The sequence below is a fragment of the Nannospalax galili genome, unplaced genomic scaffold (assembly GCF_000622305.1).
Source record: "Nannospalax galili isolate Female #2095 unplaced genomic scaffold, S.galili_v1.0 scaffold44, whole genome shotgun sequence".
Classification (NCBI taxonomy): domain Eukaryota; kingdom Metazoa; phylum Chordata; class Mammalia; order Rodentia; family Spalacidae; genus Nannospalax; species Nannospalax galili.
In genome coordinates this window covers 6,896,246-6,917,497 of record NW_008355789.1, presented here as the reverse complement: position 1 = coordinate 6,917,497, position 21,252 = coordinate 6,896,246, and the positions used below count along the sequence as shown (strand labels likewise).

General features: G+C 41.2%; 1 protein-coding gene across 1 annotated transcript; it reads left to right on the top strand.

Annotated features, from left to right (window-relative positions):
• The first annotated feature begins 5,485 nt into the window (after nucleotides 1–5,485).
• Nucleotides 5,486–19,316, top strand: Psma1 (proteasome subunit alpha 1). The gene is made up of 10 exons (XM_008853520.3): nucleotides 5,486–5,627; nucleotides 6,856–6,900; nucleotides 7,269–7,370; nucleotides 7,488–7,591; nucleotides 9,967–10,055; nucleotides 10,536–10,606; nucleotides 11,181–11,310; nucleotides 14,048–14,127; nucleotides 16,950–17,060; nucleotides 18,962–19,316. Exons 1-10 carry the CDS (start codon nucleotides 5,625–5,627, stop codon nucleotides 19,016–19,018), a joined length of 792 nt encoding a protein of 263 aa, XP_008851742.1. The 5' UTR covers nucleotides 5,486–5,624; the 3' UTR covers nucleotides 19,019–19,316.
• The last annotated feature ends 1,936 nt before the right edge of the window (nucleotides 19,317–21,252 follow it).

Genomic DNA, 21,252 nt, shown 5'->3' with positions numbered 1-21,252 from the left:
AAAGTCCATGGGGAAAAAATGTCAATTTTGCTTTAATTTGAATGTTACTCTTTCTGATTCTTTAAAAGCCTGGCATTGCTTGCTGTAAAGAAATAGTGGTTTGCTGAACTGGTCTTCCTACAATATGTCTGCACTGATAAGGTTTTCAGCTGTTGGTTAAAGACCAAGACGCATCGTTGGCCAAATCCTCGTATCGAAGTGAAAGGTCATGATATCTGTCTAGGAGTGTAAGTTTTCTTTTAAAATGTTATTTGTTTATTGTATGTATTGTGTCACATGAACAAAGACAAACTTGCAAGAGTCAGTTCATTTCTTCCACCATGTGTGTCCTGAGGATCAGGCTCAGGTTGTCAGTCTTGGTGGAAAGCACCTAACCTGATGAACCGTCCTGCAAGCTGGCACTAACTCCTTTAACTAAATGTCACTGAGCACCAAGTTTGTGCACCACATTAGTATATAGGGCTACATATACAGTGGGGAACACCGCATAGTTTTTGTATTCCAGAGGCTTATGATTTAATATACAGAGACAACATGTAAACAAGTAAGTGGAATTAAGTATCGTGTGTGTAGCAGGATGTAAAATGGGGCTCTGTCTCAATTTTGGCTGAAGTTTCAAAAAAGGAAAATGTCAACTACTCTACCATAAAATGGAAAACCACCGGAAGTAGAAATTCTCATTAAAAGGGAAAGGGGCTGTTTTTGCAACTCTCAACTGTCTACTTATTCCTAGGTCAGAGAGGAAAATGGGAGTTTAGAGGATTTTTAAGAATTTGGGTGCGCCATGAGTAAATAGCTTCTTCCTCAACCCATCCCTAAGGAAAGAGCTTCAAGGCTTTAGTGGAACTCTGATATATGACTGTGGAGACAGTGCCTGGCCCATATCTGAGGCAGCTGTTCCATCAGTAGTTATGTAGTTGTATCACACACAGCCAGTATTCTAGGCAAGCAAGAAAACAGTGAGCAAAACAGAGTAAAACTCTCTGCCTTCGTAATGCCAACAAACCAGTGGAAATCTTGGCTGATGAATTGCAAAAATGAATTTGGGGTTTGGTCAAAGTCCGCAGTTTCTGAGGTATGAGGCAAACCATTGCTCTGTAGGTGTTTCTTTAGATCATAATAAGCTACCGAAAGCAGTCCCATAGAAGGATAAAGAAAATTCCACACAAAGAAACTGGTTATGTACCCACAGGTGTTAGCAATTAGCAATGAGCTAACAGCCAGATGAGACCTGTTTACCCAAGTGTGAGAGATGACCAATACTGTCTCAGGGAGGTAAGAGGTGTTTCCACAGAGCCCCAGAAGCAACAAGGGTTAAGAATAAACATGAGCCAGTTCGGAGTACCAGCCCTTAGGGAGCGACTGAAGCAGGCGACTTCAGAACTTACCTTCCTCTGCCTCACCTTAGAAGGTAGCCTAGGTGGTGACGGTGATGGGAGAGAGTGTTGAAAGAACAACGTAGGCAGACACACAGGTCAACCATTTCCCCTTCTGGAAGGCTCAAGTGAGGTAAAGCAAGAAGCCTCTCCTTCAACATCGTATTATACTGAATGTATTACTGATTTGCATTTGGTAATTGACTACTTAACTTTAGATTAGTTGACTTTTTTTTCACTTGAATGACCAAAAATGTCACAAAATTTGTGCTGGATGTCATCAAAGAGCATGGAGGCGTGAAGTCCACACTGGGTTTGATTTAAGGAGGGAACAAATCTATTTGCATATGGCAGGAGGACAGTCATGTATTCAGCATAGGGTCACGGCTGCTAAGCAGACCACCACAGTGAGTCACAAGTCCATGAGAAAACGCTTCAGTTTTGCTTTTATTAGAAGTTACTTCTGAATTAAGTGTGGTAGCACACAGGGGGGATCTCTGTGAGATCAAAGCCAGCCTGGTGTCCACAGTGGGTCCTGGGCCATCTGGTGCTATATAAAGATCCCATCCCCCACCCCCAAAAAAGCAATAGGCATATTAGCTGAAACTGAACATGTACTTTAGGACCTTAAGTCTTTAGAGGGGGAAAAAAAAAAACGACCAAAACCAATATCCACTTGGCCTCTAAGCGTAAAAGTAGAGTTTGTGACGAACCACTCTTCAGAGTCTGCTGAATGAAGGATGCATCTCAAAATGCCAGGCATGTGCTGAGGAGATGGAAATCAAAAGGACAGTTTTAGGAATGATAGTTCTATCACTCTTCATTCAATGGAGACATAGTGAGCACCTGCTATATCACATGCCAGACCTGGTCCCAATGACTATGAATGCCTGGAGAGATGCCAAGTCCCAGGAGCCTGAAGGACTCTATTTCCTTCCAATGATGCACCAACCCTGGCTCTCACAATCTTTCTACCCTCTCTTCCACAATGGTCCATGAGCCCTGGGTGGCTGAGGTTTAATACAGGTGTCCTATCCAGGGACACCCACTCTACAGTCTGTTATTTTCTACACTTCAGCTGGTTGTGGCCTTCTATGTTGATCGCCCTCTGTTGCAAGAGGAAGCTTCACTGATGCGGGTTGAGAGATGCATTAGTATTCTCTCCATCCCCTGTTCCACGTTCCGTGAGCCTTAGGTATAGAGACTCCATTGTTGATGTGTCACTTTGGGTTGGGTATCTAAATGACAAATTCAAGTTTTTTTTAAAAAAAATCTTTAACTTGACAAGATAGGAGTTAACAACATATAGTGTTGGTGAAGGCATAAACAAAGTGGCCTCTCAGGCACAGCAGAATATAAATTGATATTCAATCTTGCAACTGATCTATTATTTATTGTAATTGTAAAATGTCTTCCCTTTGGTATCACAGTTTTAGAAATTCATCAGAAAGTGGTAATCAAGAAAGTACACAAAAGTTATAATCACAAAACAGTTTAGTAAATATTTATTTTAAAAATTATGAGGCTTGGAGAGATGGCGCAGCAGTTAAGAGCACTGCCTGCTGTTGCAAAGGACCTGGGTTTGGTTCCCAGTGCCCACATAGTGGCTTACTAGCTGCAGCAACTCCAGTTCCAGGGGACTATGATGCCCTCTTCTGGCCACCACGGGCATTGCATGACATGGGTGCACTTCTAAATAGATGCAGGCAAAACACCCATGCACATAAAATAAATAAAATTAACAATAAAAATTACATATTTGCTTGAGGCACATTGAAAAGTTTCAAATTTAGAGTTCAAGGGGGACACTGACATGAACTGTCCTTTTATAAGAGATGTATTAGAAGAGATATTGATGCCATAAACAGACAGGCAAACAGCAGGCTGATAGGGGCTATGAGAAGTCAGGCCCATGTGGCAGAGTGAGAATCCTTTCTAATAGTTTTCACAGGAAGGAGGTTAGGAAGAAGAATGAAAAATTTCCCATATTTGTACTCAATTGGCCTCTACTATGAGTAACTAGTGAGTGGTTAAAGAATGTCAGATGATGGATAAACATCTTTCCTGGTCTGCTATTACTGGGGGTTGATGGGGCAGGAAAGGTAAGAATCTGAGAATCTAGAGCAACAAGTTACTTTTGTCCTGGAAACCAAACTACTGTAGTTATGGGAACTGTCACATTTCAATCAAAATAAGAGTCTGACAAGATGGCATAGCATTCCATAAATGTTTGTTCTATAACAAATTTTAAATGATCATTTAACCATTATTCAACATTTATTATTTATTCAGCATATGTATTAAGCACTTAATATGTGCTAGGCATTGTGTTAGATGCTGGGCAAACAAAGTGGACTAATCTATCAGTTTAAAATTAGTCATACTTTGTTTTAAATGACAAGAACTAATGCTGGTGAATCTCACAAGCCACTGTTGAAAGCGTATAAATTAATAAAGAGAGAATTCTGAGGGACAACGAAACATTCTTAATCCAAAACCTTTAAAAGTATCTATTTCATTTGGGCCTGCAATTCAGCTTTTAGTAATTCTAAAGAAAAGTGTATAGGTGTACCCAAAAATTTACTGTGTAGCCTATAAATGAGTTTGGGTGAAACCTATTGAACAGTGGAGATCTGAGTAAACATTGTATGTCCACAATGCAGAGGATGAAGAGAATAGCATTTGACCTGGAAAATGTTTAACACAGATTGATATTCAAAATAAATACACGAGCTCAGTGTGGTGGCTCACAGCCTGTTAACCCCAGCACTTAGGAGGCTAAGGAAGAGGACTGAAAGTCTGGGGCCAGCCTGGGGTAGAGAGTGAGACTGTCTCTGAAAACAAACAAAACACAGACCAGCAAAATGGTTCAGCTGCTCTGCAGGGCACTTGCTGTCAAGGATGATGACTTGAGTTCCATCTCAGGGAAAACGTGATGAAGGAGAAAACCAAGTCTCCCAAGTTGTCTTCTGACCTACACACATGCCCAGTAAATGAACCTCCCTGTGCTGGATAGCTTTGGTCGTCAACTTGACACAGCTGGGTAGCGGGAGCCTCAATGGGGAATTGTCCTATTGGACTGGCCTGTGGCCATGTCTGTGGGGTATCTTCTTGATTATTGAGTGATGTGGGAGGGCCCAGCCCACTGTGGGTGGTGCCATTCCTGGGCTGATGGTCATGTGTTGTATTAGAAAGCAGGCTGAGAACAGGCCAGGGGGCCAAGCCAGTAAGCAGTGTTCATCCATGGCCTGTGCTCCAGCTCCTGCATCCAGGTTCCTGCCCTGAATTCCTACCTTGGGCTCCCTCAGAGATGAACTGTGACCTGGGAGATGTAAGCTGAATAAACCCTTTCCTCCCCAAGTTGGTATTGGTCAGAGTGTTTTGTCACAGCATTGGAGAAACAAAGTAGAACCCTCCCCAAAATATACATAATAAATGTTAAAACAAATATATGTATACACACACATTATATACATACACACACGTTTAGAATGTGGTACTCAATTGCTGTGCGCTTGAACAAATCAAATGAGGCTTCTTCACGTTCAAGATTCAGCTCTCTTGGGCTCCTCCCTCCCCGAATCTCCATCCTCCCCATCATCATCATCATCAAGACACCTAACCCTGGTAGCTGTCAGGTAGGTAGCTGTTGCTGAGCTGGGCTTGATTAGAGGATTAAACGAAAAGATGCTCAAAACAAAAGATTCCGAAGAAACCGACCTCCTCCCCGTGGGGCCTCATTTTCCCCACGTTTGGGGGGGGGGCGGGGGGCAGACGGAAATCGATGGTTCCAGAGCAGTTCAAGGTCTCCCACCACCCACCACGAGCGGCGCGACCGTGGCGCCTGGAAGGATGAGCTCAAGAACCAGGATAGGAAGACCTTCCCGGGCGACTACGAAGGCCCAGGGCTCCGGGTGCTCAGGGTCCAGATGCTTGAAACACACATCCGTCGATATCTGATTTGGCGGGTATCTGCCACACGCTGAGAAAACGCGGTGTGTGACGTGGAGCCTTTCAGACCCGCCCCTCGGGCTGCCTGCCAATCTCAATTCCTCCGTCGTCCAAGCCCCGCCCACCTCAGCTGGAGGGCGGGGAAAGCGTTAACGCCTATCGATGTCTCTGGAATAGACTGCCCTACCTGCGCCGCCGCCGTCAAAACTTCGCAGGCTTCGCTGTCGATCGCCGAGCGGTAGTTCGGGCTGTGCTTCTGGATCCGCAGCTGTACCAGCTTCTTGTAGCGCCGGAGCTATGGTGCGTTGAACCCGGGTTTAGGGCGGGGGTCCGCTGCCGGGGGGCGGGGGTCGGCCTCCCGGGGCCTTCGCGGCGCGGGGCTGCAGGGCAGGGGAGCTGGGCGGACGCCGGGACCTCGGTGCTCCGGCGGTGATTCAGCATCTACGGCCTGGCCGGTGCCCGGCGGTCGGAGGCCGCGGCGGCCTTTTCCTGCGCGGCTTCGTTCCCTTTCCATGGGGCCTGGACGCGTCTTTCTGGGTCAGTTCGCCCGGGTGGTCCCGCGGGCTCCTGCAGTGGCCCATTCCCGGTGAACCTGCGCGGTCCTCCGTGCTTATGCATGGGAGGGACACGATAAAGATGGGACCTCGCCTCCTGGCACCGCCAGTGCGAGCCTGAGCCTACCGGCTGGGTTCCTAGACCTTGTCCATTTCCTCGAGTCCTTTCGGTTCATCCTAAAGCACCATCAAAAAAGCCTTCTTTCAATTTCTCTGTCCAGTTTACAGAGGCGTAAACTAGGACGAGAAGGGAAGGGATTTCCGGAAGGATGGAATCAGGTTTACAGAGTATGTCTCTGGGCCTCTTCATCCTGCCTACCATTCGAGCTCTGGATGGCCTCAACTTCCTGAATGAATATCAGACAAACTTTAATCATAATGTGAAAACTAAAAAGTTGTGTAGAGCTAGGGATAATGACACACACACCTGTAATCTCAGCGCTGGGGAGGTTGAGTCAGGAGATCAGGAGTTGAAGGTGATCTTCCTGGCTACGTATCAAGATGGAGAATAACCTAAGCTGCATGGGACTGTTTTTCAAAAGAAATAGGGAAAGAAATGTAAAGATCTGTGGGAATATGTGCTGGAAATTTTAAGGAGAAAAGACAAAAACTTCAAGAGGTAAACTTCAGTTGTTTGCGCCAATTTCAAGCAAAGGCATTTAGCCATTTATTAGGGCCTTGTGTGAGAGACAATGTAAGAAAGGTGGAAAGACTGGTATATGTGAACACCAGCAAATGTCTGCAGAGGAAAGTGCTATGGAAGGTGGCAGAATAGGAAACTGGGAAGGTCCCAGTCTGCTCCTTCCTTCAGCTGGTGGTAAATGTAGGCTTAACCTGTGACTGAGTACCATAATAATGTTCCAGTGAACTTGCATTAGCAGAAATGTTTTAAAAAGTCAAATAGAAACATATACAAGCACATGTCAGTGGCAAATTTTGTGATTTGTGATGTTCATATCTTTTTCCACTTACAGTTTCGTAACCAGTATGACAATGATGTCACTGTTTGGAGCCCTCAGGTAAAATAATTTATGCCATATCTATAAAGTGGCTTTACATGGTTGCAGTAGGTTCAGAAACTTGCAAGATTATAAACTGGGCTTGGTAGTGCAGACCTGTAATTCTAATTGCTCAAGAGGCTGAGGCCAGTGGATCCTGGAACTGGAGGCCACTTAGTAAAACCCTGTCATAAAAAAAAAAGAGAAAGAAACTTGTGAGATTGTAGGCTGTGATAAATGGAATATAATAATTTTAGATATTCCTGGAGTTTAAAGTTAGCATTAAAGTAGATTTACTGGTTCTAAATGAAATTTAATCATGCTCATCTGAGATTTGGAAACTAATTTTTAATTTGTAAAAGACTCTTCTGTGTAATTTGTCTCTTTAGGGCAGGATTCACCAAATTGAATATGCAATGGAAGCTGTTAAGCAAGGTTCAGCCACAGTTGGTCTGAAGTCCAAAACCCATGCAGTATTGGTTGCACTGAAGGTGAGTAAAGTGGTAATTTATATCTTCCTCCTCTAGAACACAGAACTGTGAAATGTACGTTTCACTGGATAAATAATAAAGTTGTAAACTAAAATATCTTACAATGTCTCTACTTAGAGGGCACAGTCAGAACTTGCAGCTCACCAGAAAAAAATTCTCCATGTTGACAACCATATTGGAATCTCAATTGCGGGTCTTACTGCTGATGCTAGACTGTTATGGTATGTACTATCATGAAAAATCAAACATCGCTTTTGATTCATAACTGATTTCTAGAAAAGGTCCAGATTATAATAAGATTGTGAACATTTTAGTGGGTTTGGGTGACGTACTAAGTATTTCCATTTTTTCATTCTTGTAGTATTAATAAACTTGTTGACAGTGTTGGGAAGTTGCTGAATAATGTGATAGTTGATGCACTGTATGTTGTTTGAAGCTGTACATGTCTAGGAAGAGTTTAAGGAGGACCTGAACCACCCTAGTTTTCTTTTTTTAATATTTTATTTATTATTTTTATTTTATGTGTATGAGTGTATTGCCTGCATGTATATAAGGGCACCCGTGTTGTGCAGTGCCCGAGGAGGTCAGAAGAGGGCATCAGATCCCCTGGAACTGGAGTCACAGCCGGTTGTTAGCCACCACGAGGGTGCTGGGAACCAAACCCAGGTCCTCTGCAAGCCGTTGAGCCATCTCTCCATTCCCCCACCCTTGTTTCTGGTTTTTTTTTTAATACATCAATATTTATTACACATCTTTCACAAAGCCCAGTAGTATATAATGTACAGTATAGAAAAGTGATTCATATATGGATCTTGTCTTCAGGGAGCTTAAAATCTCTTTTATCTATAACATGCGATGGGAAGTGAAGAGTAGTAATAAGTAAATTTCTGTGAGCATCCTGAGGAAATGAATGAAGGTTATTTCTTGTTGAGAAGTAGCATGTAAGTGAAACTTTGAGGCCACACTGATCGAATTCTTCACTTAGTATCTGAGATTGAGCCAGTTACTTAATTTGTTTTCAGTTTTTTCCGTGTGTTCAGAAGGTTCTTGTAAACCTAGTATGTAGTGCTCTTAGCACAGTGACTTTGATGGACGGGAAGAGTTGAAGATGGAAGGCAGCCCAAGCTAGTCTTTCCCGTTTGTCCTTGGATTAGGAAAGAAAGAATATAACCAGTAAAAACAAAGAGTAATGCCATTTTTGAAAGTTTTTTTTTGAGGGGGGGATCTTTTTTTGAGACAGGGTCTCCCTGTAGCCCCAGCTGGCCTGGAACTCACTATGTAGACCAGGCTGGCCTTGAACTCTCAGAGATCCACCTGCGTCTGCCTCCCAAGGGCTGGGATTAAGGGCGTGCGCCACCACCGGCATCATTTTTCAAAGTTTTAAGTTATTCAGACAGTCTCTTAAGTTGGTAGAATGGTGTCAGCATTACAAGTCTGCTCTCAAAATGTATTATGTGTTAAATGATCACACATTCTACTTAACCAGGTTATCTAAAGTTATTACTGTGCAATTGTTTAATAGGAAAATGTTATTAGTGAGATGCTATTTGTGGTTTTAGTCTTGAGTCTTTGAAGTTCGTGAAATGTGTGTTTTATACTTGCCATACATTTTAGTTAAGCTACTTTTCAAGGCTTACTACCCACATGTAATTAGTGCTTGCCATGTTAACCAGTGTAATTTTAGGTGACCTTGGAAATTGACTAAAAAATGCTAAACAGATACCTTCATTAACCTTTAATCGACATTCCATTAGGGATGGGGCCTGTGAGTGGGGGTCTTGCCTGTCTTGTATAAGGGTTTGATCTCCAGCACTACAAATAATTTAAATTAAAATGAAAAGAAATAAAACTTGGTCATCAGGTGTGCAGTATACTAGGAAAGCAGTGTGAAAAAGTAGGAGCTTATCTGTTTCTGATTATCCTCTTTAATAGGCTCGGATGCCCTTTTCCTCCTTGTTGACCTTTCTTGACTCAGCAGGCTTATCTCTGAGGTTTAGCGATCTAATGGCATGTGTCTCTAGGGTGGTGCTTTGAAGAAAGGTAACATTGGCAGGAGCAGGTACTCCCTGCTGTGGATTCTATATCTTAACTGCTGTAGTTGGGTAAATCTGCTTTCACGAAAAACAGAGTAGATAGGTCTGGTTCAAGACCTAAAGTTAAGATGTGCGCTTGCTGACAGTGGGAAGGACGAGAGAAGACGGTGCCCTTTTTTCTTTGCTCAGCCTCCTGTATTCTGTAAGTACTATGTAACCTAGGTTTTGTATAAGGATTAATTCACTTATTTGTTAATTTATGATGAGATAGTACTTCCCATAGCCTACGCTGGCTTCAGACTTCTGATCCTCTTGCCTCTACCTCCAAGTGCTGAGATTACAGGCTTGAGCCCCCATGCCTGACTGAGTCATTTATTTTGAAAACTTCATGTGGCCCTAGAGTTTAGCAGCTTTTTGGCCATCGTCTTTCCTTTCTGATGTCCATGGATGTACTCCATGAAAATGTTTGGAAGAAAGCAGAATGAAATCATACTGCTTTGTTTAAATGTTTAGACTGGATTTGTTCTCTGTAATATGAACTTTACATTGTTTTTCTTTTTTAGTAATTTTATGCGCCAGGAGTGTTTGGATTCCAGATTTGTATTTGACAGACCACTTCCTGTATCTCGCCTTGTATCTCTAATTGGAAGCAGTATCCTTTATGTTAACATTATGAATGTGAACTTTAAAGGGCTTTGGTACTTAATCTTGAAGTTACTTATTTGGAATAAGATAATTTAAACATAGATCAGATTGTTAAATTTTAAGGAATTGGACTACTCTTTTACTAGCCTTCATGTGCAATTGGTATTTTCCAGGCATAAATAAGCCCAATTTCAGGAAAACTATCCAACCATCATTTAGAGAATATTTGAAGTTTCCTACTGGTTCTAGTTAACCCCAAAGTCCTAGACCCCTTATTTCCAAAAGAGATCCTGGCATAGGAAGAGATCATTGTGTCAACATTCATTCTTGGGCCAGGTGGCAACTGAAATTTTGTTAACTATTAGGCTAAAGGAATACTAATGGAATGATTAAGGCAAAAGCGAGGAGACTTTGTTATTTATGCTTAATTTGAAAGTAAAGATAGTAATTTATTCCTTGTTAGAATAAGTTCCTTAACTAGTTTAAGAGACCCAGATACCAACACAACGGTACGGCCGGAGACCATATGGTGTTGGACTTCTTATTGCTGGTTATGATGTGAGTTTATGGTTATTAGTTACATTTTTTGTTTCTGTGACAAAGTACCTGACAAAAATAAGGAAAGGATTTATTTTGGCTTATGGTTTGAGGAGTCCATCATGTTGGTTAACATAAGGTGGCCAATCCCAGTAGAAAGCAGAAAGAGACGAACACTGCTGCTCAGTTTATTTTCTCCTGTAACTAAGTCCAGGAAAAACCCATGGGATGCTGCCATCCACACTCATAGTGGGTCTTCCCTCCTCATTTAAACCTCTCTGGAAATGACCTCACAGGTGGACCCAAAGTTCAGGTTGATCATGAAGATTATCCATCTGTATTTTATTTATTTATTTATTTTTTATTTTTTGGTCTTTTTGAGACAAGGTTTCCCTGTAGCTGCAGCTGGCCTGGATTCGCTAATGGAGACCAGGCTGGCCTAGAACTCACAGAGATCCCTCTGCCTCCCAAGTGCTGGGATTAAAGGCATGCGCCACCATGCCCGGCCCATCTATATTTTAATGATTGAAAACCTAAAAATAAATTTTAGCCCAATCACAGTCAAGAATTACATAGTATTTTTCCCTGTTTATAGGATATGGGCCCTCACATTTTCCAAACCTGTCCATCTGCTAACTACTTTGACTGCAGAGCTATGTCCATCGGAGCCCGTTCTCAGTCAGCTCGAACTTACTTGGAGAGACATATGTCTGAGTTTATGGAGTGTAAGTATACGTTGGCTTACTAGTTTGTTTTATTTTGCCTCCTCCGTTCTTTTATGTGGTGAATAATCTTTATTTTATTAATCTTTATTTATTTAGAAGAAAATTATCAGTCTTTTGAGTTTTTTTAAACTTAAGCCCATAAAATGTTGTTTCTGTAATACATACATTTTTTTTTTTTTTTTTGTCTTTTTAAAGCAGAGTCTCCCTGTAGCCCCAGCTGTCCTGGAACTCACTATGTAGACCAGGCTGGCCTTGAACTTACTTCTTCTGGTTACTAATAGAACTTTATATGTGTCTCCAACCTTGAAAAATTTTGATTCATGTGGTCTGAAGTATGCCCAAGCCAGAGTTGAAAACCATTGTGCTAGTTGCTGTTTGTAACTTTGTTTACAACTTTTGAGTGTTCTGTGAATCTGTCCCAACCAGATTTGCACAGACATTTCTGCATTAAGTAGTCCTTAAGCAGCAAGAAAAGGCAGGGCGCTGTGGGGAAGGAAGGTAAAGGATGTAAGGTCATGTGGTGGCTTTCAAGTGCTTTGCTTCACAAGGGAGGGAGGGCTGATATCAGGGCTTTAACATTTCTCTTGGGATCTAAGTTTTCCTGTGGCAATACAGTATTCTTTGAAGGCAATATCTGTGGCTCAGGGAATACAGAGAAAAGTAGTAGTCCTATTAACCATTACTTAAGCCAACTATTATAGGATAATAAGTCAGTTTGAGAAAAAGGAGCTTTAGGACCAGACAAGATTGGAAAATGCTGTGTACTTACAGTATAACATTTTAAATTATGATAATTGAATTGGGGGTTCCCAAAATCACCTTCACATTAGGTGATTTGCTAGAACTCAAAACTCAGCATGTGGTCATACCCTTCACTGAGACTTCCAGCAGTAAGAGAAGGATGCACAGCTCAGTCATTGGGGGAAAGACAAGAGTCAGAGAAGTCTGTAGGCTTCTTGTGCTCTCACCTTTTGGGGGTCACAGCATACATACAGGAGCATGTGTGTGACACTTGTATCCAGAGAACCTCACTGGAAACTCATTGTCCAAAGTTTGATTGGGAACTATCATGCTGAACTCATTTCAGTCTGGATAGAAAATTAGTAAGAATTGAATTGAACCTGTAGGTCATTTGGGGGAATACTGCCACTATTATAATACAGATGATGCCAAGGTAAGATGGCTCACCTTAGGATATTTGACTTTATGATGGTATGAGAGTAACATGCATTCAGAGGAAAATGAACTTCAGATTTTGAATTTTGATCTATCTTGGGCTAGGCACATACAGTAAGATACTCCCATGATGCAGGGCAGTAGCAGCCAGCCACAGGGCCACACAGGTAAACTGATACTGTGCAATAAACTGCATTGCTAAGCTGTAGCATTGAGTAGGGAAAGTGTACTAGATGAATGTTTTACTTACCTTTCATGTTTACTGTGGGTAACTACATGGTAAGTTAGCAACATCTATATAAGTCTCTAAATGCCTGAACAGGAGTTTCTTTCCATTTTCTTAGGTCTTTGGTTTCATTCAGTGGTGTTGTGTAATTTCCATTTTATAAGTCTTGTGTTTCTTTTGTAAATTTATTCGTAAGCATTTTATTCTTTTCATGTTATATTAAACAGAATTTTCTCAATATCATTTGTAGATTATTCATTGCAAGAAATAGCAATTGACATTTGTCCATCGAACTCTTATCCTGCAACCTTGCTGAACCCCGTAGTCTTATTTCTCACTGCCCAGTATGGGTGCGTTTGTTTCTCCTCTAATGCCCTGCCTAGAATTTCCAGTGCAGTCTGAGCAGAAGTGGTGAGAGCACACAATCTTGTTTCTGCCTGATGTTAAGGAGAAGCATTCAGGCATTTTCTATTAAGTGTGATGTAAGCCATGAGACTTTGTAGATGGACATTTCCTTCAGTTACTAACTTAAAGAGTTAATTCACAGGAGTTATGGGTTTATCACATACATTTTATACTTCTACTGAGGTGGTCATGCAAGGTTTTTTTTCCCGTTTAGTCTATTAATGTATTGTGTTATACTGACTTTAAATATTAAACTAACTTTGGATTTCTGAGAAAAATCTTGCTTGATTATATATAATCCTTTTTCCATGTTGCTGGATTCTTGTGGTGGTACTGATGGTAGTGGTGATGGTTTAGTTTTGGTTTTGGTTTTGATTTTAAGACAAGCTCTTACTCTGTAGCTGAGATTGACCTGAAAATCCCTATGTAACCCAAACTGGTCTCAAATTCGTCATCCTCCCAGTTTCTCAGGTGCTGAGATTAGAGGCATATGCCACCTATTTTTGTATCTGTATTCATAAGATACTGGTCTGTAATTTTCTGTGGTGATTTTGTCTTGGTTTTGGGATCAAGGTAATATTGACCACATAGATGAGTTGGAGACTCTTTGTGGAGAATGACTATGAGCATTCTATAGAACACAGTCTACAAAACTAGAATGGCATTTGTGAATCAGGATTTTGATTTAACCTAGCAAAAGAACAGGTCAGATTTATTACTAAAAGTCACTTGTCCTCACATTGTCTTCAGTGTTGTTAGTTGGTATTCGATTCTACCAGTAACCTAGAGAGTTACTTAGAAACTGTTAGATTTTTGGCTGTTTTTATTATGCTATATTTAATGTGTCATAAAGCTATGATTTCAGACTGTAGACTTGATAAATAAAAGTCTTATATGATGATGAAATAATTTTTAATTTATTGCATATAGGCAATTTGAATGAACTGGTTAAACATGGTCTGCGTGCCTTAAGAGAAACACTTCCTGCAGAGCAGGACCTAACTACAAAGGTAAATTCATGTTTCCCAATTGTAGATTTTAACATTGTAGTGTAAATCTTTCTTTAATAAAATCACTTTATTTATAATGAACTCAAATAAAAGCATCACAGTTAGATTAAGATAGCTATATAGCTTAATTCTTAATTATAAGTAATAAAATAGTATACGCTTAAATTTTTTAATTTGGTTGCCTTGGCTCATTCTTTCCCTTTAAGCTATTCACCAAGTGATCCAGCTTTGAGGTCTAAAGCAGTAAAACCAGTAAATTTGAATGTTCTTCAATTTTTTTTTTTCAGAAGATAGACATATCTATTTTGTTTCTGGTTTTTGTTGTTTTTCTTTTTTAGACAGGATCTCTAGGAGCCCAGGCTGGCCTCAAACTTACTGTGTTAACAATGGTGACCGTGAACTCCTGGTGTTCCTACTTCTACCTCCCAAGTACTGGAATTACAAGCATGTACCACCATGCTCTTCCTGTATTAATTACTCTAGTTAAGAATATTTGTGTATTGAGCATTTATGTATATGGATACTCTCTAGGCATTGAGAATATAATAAAATAAATGTCTTGGCCTTCATTAACCTTAGAGTCTAGTAGGGGGTAGACAATGTACACATAGTAAGTCACTTACTGAATCAGAAGGGATAGATGCTCTAGGAGTGGTAACACAGGAGAAAAAATAGCCAATTGAGTGTAGGTCAGTAATGAAGTGAGTGTAATTTAAAATACAGTGATCAAGAATGATCTCACCAACAAAGTGAAGTGAAGCAAAGTTCTAAAGAAGGTAAGTGGGCCATACAGATGTCTACAACAAGATTTTGATTCTAGGCACGTGCAGAACTCCTAAGGCCAATATTCAGGGATCGAGGGTCAGTACGGTTGGAGTCGGTGCACAAGAAGAGGGGAAGGAAAGAAATCAGATGAAATAGAGGCAGATTGTGTGTGTCCCAGAGCAGTGATAGGGAAGTCATTTGATGTTGGATATTCTGAAGTTAGAGCAAAAATATTTGCTAACTTTGTTAGGGTGGAGGTAGGATATGTCCAAGGTTTTTGAGAGTTACGATTTTACATTGTTAGGTAAGACAATGGAAGGAACAGGTTTTAGGATAAGATCAGGCAGTCAGTTTGGGACATATAAAATTTGAAATTCCACTTTGTTCAGTTGGTGATAGTAAACAGTTACCAGTGACCATGAGATTTCTATGGAGAGTGGTCCAGGTTAAAGTTTAAAATTTTGGAGTTTTTATGTAGAAATACTACTTAGAGAGTAGGGGAGAGTCCTAAATGGATCTACTAGTTAAGCAGTTTGAGGACTAGATGAAAGACACTAACCTTTTCAGAGTGAGACATTATTAGTAGGTGTCAACAAGAGATTCAGAAAGATGACCAGAGATGTGGGAGTTAAAACCTGGAAAGTGAGACATTGTTGAAGTCCAAGAAGAACCATCCAAGAAGAGCATGAACAACTAATAAATGGAGGAAGATGCGGATTGAAATTAACCATTACATTAGGACTTGACAGGATAGTCTCAGTGAACTGGAGAGGGAAAGGCCTCAGAAGAATGGAATCTGGAGAGAACAGAAGAGGAACTGAAATGGCTCTTTGGAGGAGATGGGTGACTGTTGCAGAGCCTAGAGAAATGGAATAGTGACTAGGAAAAGATGATGTGGTAAAATGGGAGGAATCACACATTTGCTGCGTGGCTGTGATAATGCAGTGTAAAGTGAAGCACCTATGTAACAAATGTGAGGAAAATGGCAGAACATTGTCCTTTAACAGCACAGAAGTGGAAAAGCTGGTTTTCCAGAGGAAATTTTTCTTTTAAAAAAAAAAATTTATTCTCATTTTATGTGTATAAGTGCGTTGCCTGCATGTGTGTAAGTGCACCTATGTCATGCAATGCCTGCAGAGGCCAGAAGAGGGTGTTGGATCCCCTGGAACTGGAGTTACAGATGGTTGTTAACTACCATATGAGTGCTGGGAATTGAACCCAGGTCCTCTGCAAGAGCATCCAGTGCTCTTAATGGCTGAGCCATCTCTCCAACCCCAAGAGGGAAATTTTTCATTCATTGTAATCAGAAGAAAACTCTGGAGACCCCTGTCTTCCAGTTGCTTATTTTTAAAAATATTTTATTATTTTTATTATTTCTGTATGAGTGATTTACCTGCATTTATGTAAGTACACCTGTATCATGCAGTGCCCATAGTTGCTAGAAGAGGGCATCAGATCCCCTGGAAGTTACAGATTGTTAGCTGCCACGTGAGTGCTGGGAACTGAATCCAGGTCCTCTGCAAGAGCAGTAAGTGCTCTTAATTACTGAGCCATCTCTGCAGCCCAGTGGTTTCTGTTTTCTCAGTGAAATAGGAACAGGGTTTTCAGCCGTAAGGTGATTGGAGAATGTTAAAAGGAAATGTCTTAAGAGACAATTGGGGCTGGGGCTATGGTTCAGTGGTAGGGTACTTGTTCTAAATCCAGTCCTCACCACTAGGGGAGAGGGTTGGAGGCAGTGGACTGTTGATGGTCATAAAAGCAAGTAAGGGGTACCTATGGTTAGCATCATTAAAGAAACATTAGCCAGCATTATAAAGGTATTTTGTTCATCTTTGGGTAATTACTATTTAGTATCTAGATAAAGACTTTATTTCTAAATAACGTAGACCTTTGAGGTTACTTGTAACCCAAAATGAATGTTGAATCTATCATTGAAAAAGCCATAATTTGCTTCTTTTCAATCCTACGTACAGTTTTAAAACTTTAAATTCAAGTGTTACATAAACTTTTTCCCAACATTTTATCATATGCACTAATTTTCACCTTTCCCTCCTCAGAATGTTTCCATTGGAATTGTTGGTAAAGACTTGGAGTTTACTATCTACGATGATGATGATGTGTCTCCATTCCTGGAAGGTCTTGAAGAAAGGCCACAGAGAAAGGCACAGGTATATTATTAATCATAACACAAGAGGCTTTACTTCTCCTGTAAACTGCTGTTCCTATCACAACCATGTAACTCCACCACTTTTGTCTTTGGTTATTGAGATAGGCCCATAGTTCAAATAACAGAATTATAGACTGAGTAAAATATTGAAGGGGCAGTGATTTCCCTAAACACAAAAATGGAGAAGAGTTGACTTGGTTTTCTGTTACTATAAAGTATCCCCAACATTTATTTATAGGCTTAAAAAGCATTTCTCATGGTTCCGTGGCTGACTGAGGCCTGCCTGGATGGTTCTGTTTCACTTGGGATTTCCCAAATGCTGCATCTCGGTGAAGGGGCACTTCACCACTCTCTTATGTTCACCTGCTTTCTAGGTGTCTCAGAAAGGCAGCTCGATGGCCACAGACAGCTAGAGTGATGGCTTCTGTCTGTCGTCACAGGGCCTCTCACTCAGCAGGGCCTCTCTGACAAGGTGGTAGCTCTGCTCGTCCAAAAGTTCAAACATCAATGTTGCTGGTCTGTAAGGCTGAAACTCAGAACTGGCACAAGCTCAACTTGCACATCATGTGGGTGAAGCGAACCCCAGGAATAGCCCAGGTTCAAATTTAAAATGTGAATCTCAGCCAGGCATGGTGGCGCACGCCTTTAATCCCAGCACTCAGGAGGCAGAGGCAGGCGGATCTCTGTGAGTTCAAGGCCAGCCTGGTCTACATAGTGAGTTCTAGGCCAACTGGGGCTACAGGGAGACCCTGTCTCAAAAAGACAAAAAAAAAAACAAAAAAGTGAATCTCAGGTTATGAGTCTTCCTGAGAATACGTATTTGCTTTTTTCTCTTTCTCAATCTTACGATCCTTTTGCCTCAACCTCTAAGGCTGGGATTACAGGCGTGCACCCACACAGATGGCACGCACTTGCTGTTAACTGATGCTTACTTAATAGCTGTGGAACCTAAAGAAAAAGTGGTGAAGAAATTTCTTCTGTAGCCAGGTGTAGTGGATCATGCCGATAATCTCAACACATAGGAGGTTGAGACGTGAGGCTTGCTCTGAGTTTGAGGCCAATCTGGTCTACATACATAGAGATCTAGGTCAGCCTGGGCTACAGAGTGAAACCTTTTCTCCAAAACCAAACAAAAACCAGAAGGAAAAAATTTTTCCAGCATGAATTTTGTTTTCTCATCTTGAAAGGACACCATGAGAGCTGTTTGGGGACAAGATTATATTGAAGTTGCTAGACTAGGGAGAGTGCTGTGTGGCTGCTCTGATTATAGTTTTGCAGCGTTTGTTGGTAAAGAGGAAAGGAGGCCTCAAAAGTGCTGGTTCTATTTTAAGTTTAGAAGTGATGAAGTAAGAAAAGCTTTCAGCTCTTAGGACGAGTGGTAGACATAGTGGGGTATTCGATGGCTTCCAGATTTTCACAACTGAAATTATGTAGTTTTAAAATTTGTTCAGAGCTGAGCATGGTGGTATATTCACCCAGCAGAGGCAGATGGATCTCTGTGAGAGCTAGGCTAGCTTGGTCTACATATTGACTTCCAGGCCAGCTGGGGCTCCAGGAAGACCCTGTCTCAAAAAACAAAAACAAAATTTATTCAGAATTTTTAACAGGAGATAAGTACTAAAATTAAACATCCAAGATGTCAGCCTGACCCCCTTTTCTCGCTCTCTCTTTTTTTTTTTGAGACAGGGTCTCCTTGTAGCCCTGCTAGCCTGAAACTCGCTATATAGACCAGGCTGGCCTCGATCTCACAGAGATTGCCTCCCTCTGCTTCACAAGTGCCGGATTAAAGATGCATGCTACCACGCCTGGCTCACTAATTTTTCTATTGTAATACTTGTGATTTAAGAGTAGATGAGTAAATATTAAGTATTCATTTTACATCTTCTCATTTCTCTTTTAAAGCCTTCACAAGCTGCTGATGAACCTGCAGAAAAGGCTGATGAACCGATGGAACATTAAGTGATAAAGGATACAGGGACATCAGGATATGGGGGTGCATACTGGTGACAGTGATCTGTACTTTGAACCAAGAGCTGCAGAGTGGTGGGATAATATGTTTTAGGAATCAGTCCAGATGTAAGTTTTTTCTGAGCAACTTCCCTGAAACCATATAAGGGAGAGCATTTTCTTTGAAAGGGTCTGTCTAATCATTTTCTAGAAAGTATAGGTATCTATACCAATGTTTTTATATGAAGAAAATAGTGTCTTTGCAGTTTTAAAGACAACTGTGAAATAAAATTGTTTCACTTCCATTGTATTGGGTTTCTGTTTTTAAGTAGCTTCTGCTGTTCGCTGTAGCTGATACCACGGTCGTCACTTTGCATATTTGCCAGATTGTACAGCAAATGACTTTTTAGTGCTATAGGAAAATGCTTCTTATCAATCACAGCCTTAAAACAAATTGACTTGCTAGCATATGGACTAGCTACATTGAAAATCCACATCTTGTCTCAGAATGCAAATTTCAGGATACACACCTGGCGATCACTCAGATTAAAACCTGAGAAGCCACACCAGGTGTGAGTGGTGCACACCTGTGATGCGGCACTTCACATACCAGGTGTGAGTGGTGCACGCCTGTAACGCGGCACTCGTGAGGGGGAAGCAAGAGGATGGAGAGTTCAAGGTGGTGCTGTTACATACGGAGTTTGTAACATAGCCCAGTCTGGGCTATGTGAGGCCTTGTCTTAAAAAACAAAAGAAAAATCTTTGTTTCCCAACAAAGGCAGTGATATTGGCTAAGGATGTACCTTAAGCAGTAAAGCCTGTTTAACCAGTGCTAGATACTGTACCCACCCACCTCCCCCCAAAATGCAAGTTATTACAATGAACAGTTGTTCTGTCTAGCCAGCAGGTGGCATTAGTTATAGCTGTGGGCTTTGGGAAGCTGCAAAAGTAACACAAGGGACCTTTAATCTCAAGCCTCCTGCCATACCCAGCTCCAGTCTAGCATAGTCTGCAGGCTGCCTTCTGTTATTCTCATGAGCCGTGCACTCAGGTATTGCAGAACAGGGTTCCTCTTACACCTTGCAAAATGAAATTAGGGGAAGTGTTTTAGTTTTCTTTTTTTAATTCAAAATTTTGCTGTGTTAAAACTTAAAGGAATTATTGTCTGAGATAGTTCATCTTTCTAGAAAAGAGGTTTATTTATGGATAGTAACCCAGATTTTAGACCTAAGTCTCCTAATTAGCTCCTGTTGGCTTTGGACAAATTACTTAGCCCCATTTTAAAGAGGCCCTTCAGAGAATTATTCAAGTTTAAAAGCAAGAATTTGAAACACTTTATAAAGTCAGTATTAATTTTTTTTCAAATTCTGAAAACTTAAAAAAATCCTGTTTAGATCCCTTTATAACTTCTTGAAGGGAGAATGGTTTAAAAAATCAGCTTTTTTTAAATGTGTATGGGTGTTTTATCTGCAAGTATCTAAGTGTGCTCATGGAGGGGGTCTGATCTTTGGAACTGGAGTTACAATGGTTGTTAGCCACTATGTGGGTTTGGGAACCAAACCTGGATCCTCTGCAGGAGCAGCCAGTGTTCCTAAAGCTGAGCCCCCCAGTACCTTCATTAAAGGAATAATATCTAATTATTTGTATATGTGTGTAATGTCAGTCTTTGCACTGTAAATAACCTCAAGAATCTGTCATTTAAGCTTGGGAATATGCTACAAGTACCGGGTGGCTATTTTGTACCCTGCCCGCCCCACACACAAAGGGACTCTTCCCAACTTCCTAGACTTGGTGTGTAGTCTGGGGAGGTAGCATAAAATTTAATGTTCAGTGTGTCTCTTCCCCTGTGCCTTTCATCATGCAGTTTTCTATTTAAAGAAAAAACTGTGCATATGTTTTTGGTTTTTTTTTTTTTTTTTGTCTTTTGAGACAGTCTCCCTGTAGCCCCAGCTGACCTGGAACTCACTATGTAGACCAGGCTGGCCTTGAATTCACAGAGATCTGCCTGCCTCTGCCTCCCGAATGCTGGGATTAAAGGCGTGCGCCACCATACCCAGCTTATTTATTTTTCAAATTATGTGTACGTGAGCACACTCGTGAGGGTTTGCACGCCAGAGGTGTTAGATCCCTCTGGAGCTAGAGTTACAAGTGGTTGTGAGCTGCCTGATGTGGGTGCTGGGAACTGAACTTGGGTCCTCTGCAAGAGCAGTATGCTCTCAACTGCTGAGCCATCTCTCCAGCCCCTT

Excerpts from the sequence above, each read along its gene's own strand:
- Psma1 (XM_008853520.3), top strand. Across the intron at positions 10,056-10,535 it reads TGTATCTCTAATTGGAAGCA|AGACCCAGATACCAACACAA; the intron begins GTATCCTTTATG and ends AACTAGTTTAAG. Across the intron at positions 10,607-11,180 it reads TTCTTATTGCTGGTTATGAT|GATATGGGCCCTCACATTTT; the intron begins GTGAGTTTATGG and ends CCCTGTTTATAG.